The 14,585-nt window shown below is 42.5% G+C and overlaps 1 protein-coding gene across 10 annotated transcripts in view; it reads left to right on the top strand.

Moving 5' to 3' along the window:
• LOC122982584 (ERC protein 2-like) overlaps positions 1-14,585 on the top strand; it is a 156,735-nt gene that overhangs the window by 119,897 nt on the left and 22,253 nt on the right. For 9 of the 10 annotated variants that reach the window (XM_044351980.1, XM_044351985.1, XM_044351983.1 and 6 more), the window contains one exon: positions 1,556-1,621. In XM_044351980.1, coding sequence (XP_044207915.1) covers positions 1,556-1,582 — 27 coding nt within the window. In that variant the 3' untranslated portion in view covers positions 1,583-1,621. Of the gene's footprint in view, positions 1-1,555; positions 1,622-11,157; positions 11,213-14,585 lie in introns of all 10 variants that reach the window. The other variant, XR_006403498.1, reaches the window with a different exon arrangement.

Below are 14,585 nucleotides of genomic sequence, written 5' to 3'. Positions count from 1 at the left end.
TTCTCTCCTTCCATCTTTCCCATTGCAAATGTAATATTGAGTGCGGCCAGGCCGGTGGTTCAGTGCATTGCTGGGTCCAGGAACGCCACTAGAAGGATGATTGATGATGATAATGATAATGATGATGAAGAGGGTCTGCATGCTCACCCCGGAGACCACAATGGATTTCCAAGATTCAGCTAGTGCCATGAATAACATGAGAGCAACCACACATTGCATTTTTTTAATTTATTTATTTTATTGCATTTGCATTTGCTCACATACACATCACATGCACACCCAGCTGGCACATTCAAGACATGTAAGCATAAATGCATGCACTGGAGTAGGTTGTCCATACAGCCAAACCACATGTCATTCAAAGCTCATTGGTACAGACAGTTAGTGGGTCCATCCCAATCCTCTAACTATGCTCCCTGTCCTCTACTTAATCTGTGATGGACTTCAGAAGAACAGGTGAAATCTAATTGTAGGAGACAAGCATAGGAAGTGGATTTAGCCTCATGAGATGTTCTCCAGGTCTGTGTCTCAGCATGGAGTGTGTGCAGTATGACGGGCATGTTGTGTCCATGTTGTTCTCATTTAGCCATGCCAGCACCACCGCCAGATACTTGGCAGCAACCTCGGAAGGAAACAGAAAACAGCCATAAAGTGTTTATCAGAGTCAGAATTATACAACCTTTTCTTTTGGGTTGTTGTTCTTTTTTCTAAGCCTTAACATGCTGCCTGCTTCAAGTTTATGAGAAGTAGCACATGGTATTTGGCCTGTTTGTGTGTATGTGTGTGTGTGCGCGCGCCTGTGTGTGTGTTTAACCTGGCAGAATGAGTGGTTATAGGTCTGGCTCTGTTTACAGGGCCTGTCACAGCCATTCACTGCATGCTAGCATTTAGCATCTAGCATGTTCAACTGAAAGGCCATTATATCTATAGCTTAGCTGCTTACTGTAGGTGTAGCCTACTGAGTTTACCGAGCTTGTCACAACCACTCAGTCCACCCAAAGTCACCGTGGACTGCAGCCAAGACCCTTATGTTTTTTGCTCTTGTGTAGCATTAACACAGACTCTGCTTTGCCGAACTCTAGTTTAGCATTACGCAGGCAAGGGCTTGGCTATAGTGGGCTGCCAGCTCATGCTAACCATTGTAATGTTAGTGTCTGAGTGAATTAGCCTCCCTGTTAGCAGGGCTCTTGTCTGCACAGTTTCAGCCCCAAGGAAACCCCTTGTGTGTTTAGTTATTGGTTCCTAACAATCACAGTGCGGAAAGCATTTCATGATATCATACATAGTTTTTCTGAATGAGGAACATGAATAGGATTGTTTTGATTAAAACCCAAAGGGGGTTAGGAGGACCATAGGCAATGAGACTCTACTTGTAAAGACATAACCGCTGGGCCGGAGTTTGTACAATAAATACTTGGTTTTAAAGGGAAGCCGTCTTTAGCCACATACATGCAATTTTTGGTGTCTTTTGAAATTAAATTATTGACTACATGTAAACTGTAATTATTAATGGATGGATAATGACGGTTACATTTTTCCCTTCCTTTTCTCTCAGGATGATGAGGAGGGAATATGGGCATGATGGCCATCACCGTGGGAACCCTGCATCCATTTGTTCACAGTGAGTTTCTATTGCACAGCTATTGCCACATTTTTCTACCAATTTTAGAGTTAATCTACTCCTTGCCAGGGTGTAGTACTATACTGTATATCTGCTCCAGATATTTTAATGATCTCCTACACAATAGCCTTCAGTGGGCTAGAGTAACCATTAGCCGGGAACATTGATGGTACCACAATAACCACACCATTACCCAACTCTGACAGAAGAGAGTGTAATAGAACCCGGCTCCTTTTCCCATTGCTTATGAAGTTCAGTCAAGTAAAGAGCCTCAGTTGATTCAGAGGTTTATGGCTGCCTTTCTGTTAAAGCCTCATATGTTGGTTGTGCCGCATGCTGTGCACACACTCTGTGGCCATATAGGTAACTGTGTGGTATTAGATCTATACACACCAAGCAGCCTAAAGCGAGCGTACAAGGGTCCAGAGGTGATAAAAACGACACAGTGAGAAAAACCAGAGATGGACGAGTCTGTCTCTCTGCGCTCTGCTTTTTCAGTCATAGTAAAATTTTACCGCGCTACCCCACCCTGTTGTGTGCCAGTGTGTGGGGTAGTTAATTACAATACAACACAGAACAGTCATGAAGCTTTTTTTTTTTAGGCTGCAAGCTGAAAAAGCATAAAATGAAGAATGCAGAGTCATAAAGGATAATTCCTGTTTTGGGGGGGTTTATATCGAAGCCCCCCCATAGACTCAAGATGCCTTTGAACGCAGACGTGCAGAAAGAGGTCTGTGCAGGGAGGGTTAAATTTTGCTCCGAGCTAATACATGTGTATGTAAGAGAAAGAGAGACAGAAAGAAAAAAAAAAAGATTTATAAATATACATGTGAGAGATGAGAGACTGAGAAAGAGAGACGTGGAAAGAAAGGTAGAGAAAAAGGGTGCTTATGTATTTATGTGGGAATGAGAGAGAAAACCAGGCATGGTATACTCATAGTTTCCAGTGCATCTCATTCTTTTCCCCCAGTAATCCACAGGTGGACCATCACAAGCAGATTCTCTCTCTAACCTCAATATCTTAGTAGTTGTGCACTTTGCCCTAGCACTGCTTTTGGGATTAAGAGTCCTATAGCTTGTGTGTGAGCAAATGGTTTGTCTTCCTGCAGTGTAAAGCTTGTGTGTGTTTAGTCGTGATGTTTGTGTGTGCGTTTGCAAGTGTGTGTATGTGTGCAAGAGAGCATTGCTGAGCTATACAGTGCCGGAGCAGCCCACATAGCCTATAATCCAGTCCATGTGTGCTGAGAATGCAGCAGTGTCAGGATTCACCGTAATGAAACAGACCACACTGCCCCCTTTCTCCCTCTCTTTCCATCTCTCCATCTTTTTCCATCACTTCTGTTCTTTCCACCTCTCCCCAGATTTTAGCATGCACTGCTTTAACGTATATTCCTTCAAGGTAAACCTAGACTTGGACCCGTGACTAGCCTACTGCTTCAGTATCTCCAATCAGATATCGTGATGGCATGTGTATACATGTGTGTAAATGTGTGTGGGTGTGTATTAGTTCTTCTTATCCCAATCTAATAGAATAAGCCAGGCACATTAGCCTTTAGCGCAGAGTGGTGTTGTGGCTAGCGATATCAGTGCTGCTCATCTATCCACTGCTGTTATTCTGGCAGTGCACTACGTGAGCGCAGCTAACGTGTATTAGCCATCCTCTATGGGAGAACAGATGGGAGCCATTTAGCGGTGTGTAGCTACAGCGCAATAAGGCCAGACCTAATCCCCATATCCTGTCCCTGAGTGAGCCCTCCCTAATGTGAGCAAACAGAGATGACAGCACTGATAGACAAATAGCCGGGGATCTGTGTGTCTGTGTGTATGTGTGTGTATCAGTGTCCTTGTATGCATGCATGCTTGCTTTGATTGGTGTTTCTTATGGATAACCTTGACTCCCAGTGCGAGGCCACATTTTGAATTCCACACAAACCTAAGTGCTGAGTTTAAGTTGGCAAGTTCGAGTTGTAAGCGTCCAGGTGTGGATTTGGATTGGTTAGCTATGGTTCTGTCTAAGAGAACACTGGGCTCTGATTGGCTCATTGTGGTTGTGTATGTCCTGCTGTTGATTACAGAGGTTTTGTTTACCCTCTTGGCCTCCCAGACCCCCCTTTAATGAAATAAGAATGTCCTTTTGGACAGAGAGCACAAGAGAAGGGGGTTGGAGGAAAAAGTGAGAGAGAACATGGGGCCAGAAGAGTGAAGCAGAGTGGGGGGAAGAGGTTTTCTGGAAACATTATGCTTTTATCCCACCGTGAAGTTATTTGTACTGAATGAAGCGAAAAGAAGCTGAGAGGCTTTCCAAGTGGGGACAGAAATATGTTTGTGTACATGTGTGTGTGTGCATGCAGGAAGGAGTGAGGCCTTGTTCAGGTTAAAACAAGTCAAGAAGATGGCTTTCATTTGCCCATGCTGTGTTTGTACTGAATGCAGTGTTTGTGTCTACACTGTGTATGTCTGTAAGTATTCCACTCATGTGTGTATGCAAGCCTTAAGCAAATCTGAAAGTAGAGTATGAGTTCAGGGAAAGTGAGATTGGGCAGCAGATTCTTAATCCGATTTATTATTCTGAAATACTATTTAGCTAGTGTGTCACAGAAATGCTCGTGCTTGTCTCTCAGTTGCCAGACTCTGGCTGTTTGGCTCTACCTTCAAGCCCAAGTGTTCCTTACTACCAAAACTGAACTGACAGCTTATGAAACTCATGAACTCAAACAACTACAGCAACCATGGAAGCAGGGAACTGGTTGACAAGAGGTTAGATCCCCCACAAGCGGTGGCCTGTGGGAGGCGTCTGGTGGCCCCTTTACTTTCTGTCTGGAGTTTTGTGGGGAACTGGAACACTAATAGGGACACTATGTACAGATAAGCCCATTATGATGTGTTTATCCTGCTGAGCAAAAATAAGTTTAAAGCAGGATTTATCTTGTTAAATTATACCTTGCTCAGTGTAAGTACATTTACTCAAGTACTGTACTTAAGTGCATATTTGAGGTACTTGTACTTTACTTATGTACTTATACGTATCATATAAGTCCATAAAACTTACTCCACTTAAATGATTTGACAGATATATTTACTGGTTACCTTACAGATTAAGATTTTACACACAAAACATATGATCATCTTATGGAATATGATGCATTTTATAGATTGAACTACCCTATAGTTTAGAGAATAATTGAAATGGACTCACACTCAACACATTAATGCATTAGTAATGATAAAAATTTAAATCCAGTAATATAGTGTGAAATAATACGACATTTACAGAGGCCATTTTTTCTCCATCATGAAAACTTTTACTTTTTGCTAATGGAGTATTTTCATAGTGTAGTATTACTACTTTTACTTCAGTAAAGGATTCCAGTGGTTTTTCCACCACTGCCCTTACTGTATGCTAACCCAGTATTGAAATTAAATATAGGAAAAAACACAAACTTTAAAAGTTTTCATAGGTCCTATAGAAATCTGAAAAAGTTAGTTTTTTTGTAACGGTTATGCTTTTTTTTCTTGTAAACAAAATAAAATTTGGCCATATAGTCTTCTTTTCATTTCTGTAGATTTCTTGATTTATGTAATTGAAATTGAGCTTCAAATCATAAATGCAGTGCACCAGAAGTGATTCAATAATGGCTGTTAGAGGTGACGTTAGTTTTCCGTAACCACAGTTCTACAGCTAAGATCACAACAGTTTTGGCCTGCAGCAGTTGAGATGACTCTTCTTTTTGTGGGAAATTAAATCACCTCTTTGTGTCAGCAGTTTCATAGCTATAATGATAACAGTTTACAGTTGAATGTCTGTTTCTCATATCTTTCATATTTCCTATTTTTCAACAGTAAACAATGCTTTAAACATCATGTTTATCATGTTTATTGAATTATCATAAAGTTTTAAATCATGACTGGCCTCCAAAGAGAATTCAGCCATTCTGCCGTCTTAAATGGACGAGCCGGCCCTGTCACTTTTTCTGCTCTGTGTGCCAGGTTGAATCTCCAGTATAAACAGCTATTACCCCACGCATTAATTAGCTTGGCTGATGGCATGTATTTTCACAAGTCGCCTGAAGAAATATCTGCACCGTGTTTTCAACACAACTCTGTCAGGAAGCTATTCTGTACAGTCAGGAAACAAAACAAGACAATGACACATGCCATCAAAACAGTAAACTACGTCCGTACATTCAACTTAGGTTTTTAATAGGAAGTTGTCATTTACTTCACTTTTTTTTTTTTGCTTGAATGTATTTTGAAAATTGCATTTCTCACTGGTCATAAAAGGTCTTAGTCGGCTTTGAATTTGACTTTCTTCAAGTTCAACCTGTATGTATGATTGTGTGTAAGCATGTGTGCACGTGTGAGTACGCGCTTGTATTTGCATATGGGTAATGTTTGGTTTTGTGGGTGTCTCTTCGCACATGTGTGTAGCTGTGCTGCGCCGTGTCTCTTTGGTGACCAGTGAACCACAGTTTGGGGGTCAGAAGAGGCGTCTGACCGAGGCCATCCCTCAGCCAGCTGTCAGCATCATCAATCTGTGAGGTCAAAGGTTGTTCCACTAGGTTTAACATGAGTGGAGAGAAGTCAGCAACACCTGAGAACTGACATCTGAGTGTGCTGTATGTGTATCTATTTCAATGCACCCTGAACCAACACCTGGATTATTTTCCAACCGCCCCCCCTCTTCTTGTGAACGTGCAAAGTGCTGTGTGTCTGTGTGTGAAGAGAAACATGGGCAAAACAATTATGTTGTTAGCATTCAAAAATGACACCTCCCATGACATTTTGACAGCACAACCATGTCTAAGACTAGTGGGTTCTGTAGTTCTTGAAAGATAACAAAATATTTATCTTAAAAGTGCTCAAATTTTACCACCAATGCAGTTGAAACCCCATTATTAGTTTTTAAGCCAGACAAATTAAAGACGTCATCTATGCAATAATACATTGTGCAACGGAGGCAAGACAAACACAACACATTCCAATCACCTTGGTCATTTGTTTACTCTAGTTATACTTTGGCATTATGATTAATTGATGTATTGAACTTCAAAAAGGACACACACATTATTACATTTAAGTAGGCAAATGAAAAGCAGTGATAGAGTTGCTTTGTCACTGTCATGATGTGAAGCTGTAGACAGACAAGACCCAGAGACACTTCTTCAGCCCCAGCAGACAGAGGAGGAGGTGGTGGTGGTGAGAGGAAAGGAAGGAAGGGCAATGTTATGAGACAGGCAAGTTTATTCCTGTTTTTTTTTGTGGTTTTCTTGAAGTTGTGTGAAGGAGAGGACAGTTAGACACCTGATGTTTGGATCATAAGGCACTTTGTCTGAGTAAGCTCCCTTTCCCCACCCACAACACACTCATTACACACGCTAAGACAAGGCCACACACACAATCCCTGCAAATGTTCAGGAACGAAGATTAATAGTCTGGTTTTGTAATTCTAGTACCATGATCACCGGTAAATCCCCACTCATCAGTGTTTGTCCATGCTGTGAAAATTTGAATGCATGTGCTCATCTAATCGGAATGAATCTACATGTGGGCAGCACAGCAGGTGGAGGGCAGCACAGCTAATAAATACAGATCTGAGGAGCTTGGCAGTCAGTAGATTGTCTCATCTCTGCTCAACTGCCCCCTTATAGGTCTGCTATCCACTGGTGGTGATTCAGAGGCCTCTCCTCTAACGCTCACTTCTAGAGTCATAGATCTTTCTCTCACCCAAACCAGCCAACTCGGACCAAAATAGGATTTGTCCTTTGGTCGTTGGTCATGGCCTAAGTCAGCATCCTCTTCCAGCCACAGTGGGCATTGAGCCCGGGCATCATCAGGGTTCCCGCGGATCCTTAAAAAGTCTTAAATTAGACTTTCAGAATTTAAGGTCATAAAATGTCTTCAAAAGTCTTTTTAGTCTTTTAATGTCTTTTTTAATTATGGTAGGTCTTAAATTTTGAGTTGATGCCTAGTTGCATGAGAAATATACTGAGACTCAGTACCCCACAGGATTTACTTATTTAAATATGGTTTGGTCTGCAGTCGTGACTCAGTCCAGTCCAGCTCTTTCTTTTTGTGATAATTTTTTTTATTGGTTCTCGACAGGCTGCCACCTGCTCTCACAAAGGTAACAGGATTAACTAATGTAAAGTGTAACAGTGGGACACAGTTCATTGCGTGCAAAAATATCCCCATTAATATTGTCAAATTGATTTCAGACATAAAGTTCAGCCCTAACGTGCATTCGTTTTGCTGTGGAAAGGGTATTAAATGTTCTCTGCCAAGGTCTTTAAAGGGTCTTAAAAAGCATTAAATTTGATTTCAAAAAGTGTGCAACACCCTGATTATCACTACAGATGCAGCCGCCTAGAACTGCTGGCTGGTCCATAACAGGGCCCATACACATCTATGCTTACAGTATCTGAATGGAGAATGGATATATCCGGCTGGCAGCCGGCTGGGGGCAGCAATTCTGAGCGGCTGGTACTGTAGTCATGGTATCCAGTGCTATCCAGGTTATTTTAGTTACTTTTATTTTAGTTACTTTGTAAAATGAGTTTTACAGTAGTATTATTTAAGGATTTCATTTTATCAGCAATTTAGTTCCAGATTGTTTTTGTGAGATATTGATATATTTGGAGAAAAACCAAAGAAGAAACAGTAAACGACACAGGGCATTTTGAATTTTGGTCCCAGCACTTTTTGAAGAATCCTCTTTCACACAGTCTCATAGATCTTCCCGATTCAAGAGATGATGTCAGTGTCTCCTCTTTTTTTCTTGTGTACTGCTCAGTGCTCTGACCTCACCATCTTAAATAAGTGAAGCATGATGCTACAATGAGGTGGTTAAGTGTTTCTTCCAGTCATGCTTGTTTAGTATTGTTAGCTAACTTTAGTAAAATTTAACACTTGTTGGGTGTTTCAGTTCAAGTGCACAAACATGTCTGCCAGAAGACAATACACATTTATTTTTGTTTCTCAGGTATTTAAATGAAATTACACTATAGTGTTTTCTCATTTATGACCACTGATTCACTTGCTGAGTTTCATAATCTCAGATTAGCTTTAAGTAATATTGATCCTCAAAAAATGCCTTATCCTGATTGCTTTAGTATATATACAGTATGCAAATTTGCATGGTCTTTTAAACATTATTGAAACAGTCAAAGCTATTGGATACGGTATGTCGATATGAAATATTCTTACTGAACCGCCTCACCCTCCCCTCTCTGTCTGGACAAGCCAGGTGTGATTCAGTCTGTGTCTGTAAACTCCTTTCTGGTTTGCTCCTTGTGCTGGCTCAGCCAGCCCTGTGCTGACTGAGCCAGCCCACAGTCATAAATCAGTACACCTCAAGCTGTCGCTATTTTTCACCTCTTTTTCCTTCCTTTTTTTCTCTCCGTTTAACTCTTTATCAGTTATCTCCATCGCTTCTTTGAATCCCATTGCCACAAGATACATCCAAGTATTTTTGTGGCTGGCTGACAGAAACCAAGAATATTAGAAATGCAGATCATTGTGTGTGTTAGTGTGTGTGTGTGTGTGTGTGTGTGTGTGTGTGTGTGTGTGTGTGTGTGTGTGTATACGTGTAAAAGAGAGATCGAGAAAGAGAAAAAGATAGAGAGGGAGATCCTGGCAGGATTATAAGGGTGTTTAGTGAGCTTATGGAGATGGCAGCACACAAAAGCCCTTCCCTCAGGAGAAACTCGCACCTGTGGAACCACTTGGGAACATTTGTGTGTGTTTGTGTGTGTGTGTGTGTGGAGGGGGAGGGGGGGGGGTGTGCATGCATGTGTGGGTGGTTGGGTGAGAGATAGAGAGCAAAATCATTGTGCATAAGGGAACTCTCAGTGGGATGCTCTGGAGGTCAGATCCCCTGTTCAAGCCGGATTACATCCCAAAGAGAAAGTCTGAACATCCACAAAGAGGCACTGATGGAGGGAAGTATAGGGATTTGGAGACAGAGAAAGGGGAATCACAGCCTTTTCACTTTAAACCTGTTATTTTCCTCAGACTTCCTGTGCTCCCCTCTCTCTCTCTTTTTAACAAACACACATAGACACATGCACACACACACACATACACACACACTGAAAGCACTAAAAATACCACACAGCCTCAGGTCTTGGGTAAGGCTTCTGTTGTTCTCCAAACTGTGTTTTTAACATATAGACCCACCCCTAGGCTGCCAATCATAGACGTGGCTGCTGCTCGGAGGCAGGGTTAGATACGGGGGTGCTGTGGGAGGGGTGGGTGTTGCTACAAACTGGAGGATTCACACCTGCTGACTTTACTATATGTGACCCTTGATCACTAGTGATATCATACCACTCACCCAAGGATATCACACCCTGCAACATACAGCACTTTTGATGCCTCAACTCCGGGGCCGCTGCACACACACATATGCAGACATACATACACTTAAATCGCCTAATAGAAAGCTAACATTTATGATCAAGATTGACACACATGGAAACACTGTGGCGGAGAAATAACACTAAATGTATTTTAATAAGTAATAGCAGAAGGAATTTCACTATTTTCTTTCCCTATTCTAGAAATGTCAGAGCTGCTATTGGACACTCCTTGTAGAATTGAAGAGGAAAACTAACAGGAATTTACCTGTTTCCTCTCACTGAAAGTCATCCCAGTGCAGAGTCAGCGCAGAGGCTTCATAACATGGGCTATCGCGGAGCTACTGTAATAACATCAACAACCTCTGGACTGCCACTCAACATTAAGGGCTGACCACTAATTAGGCCTCGTATAACAGTAGGCTGCAGTTTATTTCTCACGCTAGCCCAACACTTTCCCGAAGGTCGTCCACATCTAGGAAGCTTGTAAAAAGTGAGATGTGCTGTGTTGCCATTTGTCAAAACAACAACACTTCCCTTCATAATTGATGTCTTGCGGTGTAATTAGTTATGATAGCCTTCTCCTCCTCAAAAGAGTCACTGACATTCTATATCAGTGACCTTTTTAAACCTGCATAATGTTTGTTGAACTTAGGCTTCAAATCCCAAAATGGGTCACAGGCCTTTTTGCTGCAGGGTACCCATATGACATGGGTAGTAAAATGTTTTAAAGCCCCTGAGTCTCAGGGCTACAGAATAAACTTCTCATTTGGGCCCCACACTGAAAAAAAGTGTATAAACCCCTGGCCTTAACGAAAGTTAGTCCAACACAGCTCAGCTTGTTGGGCTGAGCAGTGTGTTTTCAGCCAGGTTGTATTTTCCAGTGAAACCTTAGAATTGGATGCCAGAGTGGCCTCTTTCTCTGTCACTAGATCAGCTCAGACAAGCAGATTAGTGCTGTAGCTGCTCTGTGTGTCCCTCACAGCTTACTGTATGTCAATGCTGTAATCCTTGTCATCGAACCAATGGGTTAGGCCACGTTTCAAGGGTGTCTTTCCCATACATGTTCATGTTTGCACTTACACTCACATGTACACATACATACAACTTACACATGCGCTGTAGAACTCACTCTCCCTGTCTTTCTCTCTCTTTCTCTCTCTCTCTCTCTCTCTTATCTAGGCCTGTGGAAAAGCCACACTTGTACGATGACATTCAGCACAGGATTAAAGCCCATGTAAGACCCTCCTCAGCTTACACTGCCGCTGCCAAGAGGGGATCTATACAACCACACACTCTCATGCAACCGTGTACACACACTGGCAGAGACACAACTGCACTCACGCACACACATACTGTAAGCAGGCAAGCACAAACTTGTTTGTGTTCACACACACACACACACACACACAAATCCCTGCACCCTTGTTACTTAGCATGTTGTCCTCTTGTTACTCCAGACCAAAGGAAGTCTATCTCCTCAACAAACACAGTGAAACACACAGTCATGCACACACACTCCTTACACACACACACACACACATACTGACATCCTTTTGTCCCGCATCCCGCAACTATCCTCCTTGGTCTTCTCTCTGAAACACAGGTACCCTTGCCAGGAATGAGCCCAGACACCAATCCCATCTGTCTGCAATGGAATCATGGACCCCCACCCCAACACACACACACAGACACACACACACACACACACACACACACATACACACATACTGTATGCGCCAGGACAGACAAAGAAATGAACATTTACAGTGCAGAGAGGGGATAGAGAGTGGGGATAGATTGAATACAGACTCTCTGGGTTTAGTTGTGCTAAGGCCAGACATGGTCAGTACCTTAGTTAAGATGCTGCTTTGTATCTGGGTCACATTGTGTATATGTATCTTATTTTTTGTGCATGCCTCCAGGGGTTAGTTGGTTGGGTCTGGAGAGGATTCTCATTGGAATGCGTTGTGATTGGGATAGACAGCGATCCTTTTCTGATTGGTTGTTTATCCCCGGGCTTCCACTTTAGGGGTTGCTTTGAATCAGTGCATCGCTGTCACTCCCTCTCCATTTCTCTCTCTGTTTCTTTTCTTCTCTCTTTCTATCTCTGTATCTTGTAGAGTGCCGCTGGCTGTGTGTTTGATGTGAGTGTGTTTGACGGGCTAAAACAGAACCAGCAGTGGGCTGCTCTGTGTTTCTGCCGAGCCAGCGATGCTCAGTGTGGAGACGGTTGCCCACAGTAACCTTAGGTGCTAAGTGGTCAATTACAATGGGCTTTATCAAAACTGAGTTGTTGGGTTGATACAGAGTTATGTCTCTGGCCAGAGACTTTTTTGCATGTCATCCCCTTCAACCTCAATATGAGCAAAAAAAAATGGCCCATATTGAGGTTAAAGTGTAGAGTAGTGAAATCTACAAATATTGTACTTATGTCTGCAACTATCTTATCAATGAATCAGTGCAAGATTACAAATCTGACCAAACATTTAATTGTCAGTTTTCCATACAATATGCTATAGACAAATATGGCGGAACCAAGAAGGTATTGAAGTTTGATACGTAGTTTTATTTGTATCATGTCACTGCTCTCTGATGCTTCATCTGTTTGACTGAAATTATAATACTGGCTGCAGTATTTCATTCAGACTCCACTGTATTGACATGGAAGGCCTAAGAATATGATACACATTAACCTCCGATATTGGAGTTCTCAGAGGAACCACATTAACCTTCCTGTGACACCCAACTGGGTCTTTAAAAACGCTGCTATCACCCACCTGTAATTAAAACTATGTCGAACGTGAACTGTACACCAGCTGGCAGAGGGTGGGAGAGAGAGGTAACTGAGCAAGAGAGACTTGCTTGATTATGCCTTCTCACAAAAAGCAGAGTAGAGCATGGCAGGATAAAACCTAACACCAGTCATCAATAGGTGCCATTGTACTTTCGCTCCACTCTAATATCCTATCCAGGAGTGGCCTAGCCTGTCAGAGTGTGTACGCAGCAAGGCTTCAACCCTGCAGCTATGGGATTAGCTGTACTGCTGGGTGGTCCTCTACCTACTGATCTCAGAACAGCATCACAGTTTACTGCGCACTCATTCTAGGTGTCAGGATTATGAATCAGGTCAGGCCTCTGAGGTACGAGTCGGACCACTGAAAGCTTATTGTACTTGATGTTTGGCTCGATATGTGTGCATTTACATCTTACAGTGAGTTCTGTGAACTGATGATCAGAGAAAAGCCTCAAGGTTAAAGAAGGGGTCTGGTGACTTGAGGGTTTTTGGAGTGAATCCCCAGTCTGGTTGGGAAAGATTGGCTGGGTAAATGTGCTGCGCTTGAGCTCTAGTGTTACTGCTCAGTGGCCAACATTCGAAAGCTGCGGTTGTATTATGCCGCGGTCAGACCAGAACTGGCAAGGCGAAATTTACTAGCACACTGTGGCAAACAGCGGGCAAGACAGGAAATAGTGTGGGCAGGGTTGCAAACATAAGCTAGCCAGCTAACATTAGCATTCCTCAAGTTGAAAATCATCCATGTTTTTATCAGACATTTAATTTACCCCGTCCTTGTACTCACTGCCAGCCATGCAGATGCTGCTTGTTTTCATTTCCCATGCACTTATGCAAACATGAAAAGGCAAAAAATCAGTACCTCCTGGATAAAAGGTCAATCTCACCCTCTCTCAGAAATTGCCTAGATGTTGGCGAGTCTTATTATTTTGCTATTTGGAAGAGGCAGGTGAATGCATCTTGATCTCTTCTTGACTGTGATCAGGGAGAACATCTTGCTGTGCCAATAGTTACCTACCAGGTAGAACTTTTACTACATAAGCTAAAGGTTAGGAAAAAGACAAAGAAAGGTTTGTGATATCTATGACGAATGTGTGATGCTATAGAGGAGTGATAATCATAGGCAGTTGGTAGCTCAGAGTCATGGCCAGTAGTCATTTGTTTTTTCTTTCTTCCTTGGCTTCCATCCTTGAACTATTCACTTCTGAGTGGTTAAGCTGGTCGTAATGAGAACAGAGCACTGGTTGGCATTTCTTGCAGACACACACACACATGTACAGACCCAGCACATGTTCTCCATAACAGAAATCCCAGAGACAGACAGGTAGTGTGACAGGAGTAGAGCTGTCGGAGGCCTGGCGTTCTCCCCATCTGAAGGGATGGGAGCAGAGGACAATGTAAACACTCTGTCACACACATAAACAAGACCCCGCTCAGGTTTCACTGCACAGTTAGAGAACGCTCACCCTCTCTTTTATAGAGAAAGTATTTGTGTAATTTGTTTATGTGAGATTCCATAGCCCTAATGGGGAAATGGCTTTTTCGGCATCACACTACACCTGAGTTCAATTTCACTAGCTCTCTCACAGACAGATCGTAAAGATGGCATACCAGAGCGGACGCGATCTGTCTTTCCCTTCTGCGTCTCAATTTAATTTCTCAGCTTTCCTCTCCCTCAGCCACATTCTTTCTCTACCCCCTCCCTCTCTCTGTTTCTCTCTCTGTTTTTATCTCTCTTTATAAATGATGGCCATGTAGAGTAATTATTCAACCAATATTCAATAACAGTTTGACATCTGTTTCATTAGTAGGATGT

This window comes from Thunnus albacares, chromosome 5, assembly GCF_914725855.1.
Source record: "Thunnus albacares chromosome 5, fThuAlb1.1, whole genome shotgun sequence".
Classification (NCBI taxonomy): Eukaryota; Metazoa; Chordata; class Actinopteri; order Scombriformes; family Scombridae; genus Thunnus; species Thunnus albacares.
The sequence above is the reverse complement of the archived record's forward strand: the minus strand, read 5'-3'. Positions and strand labels throughout refer to the sequence as shown.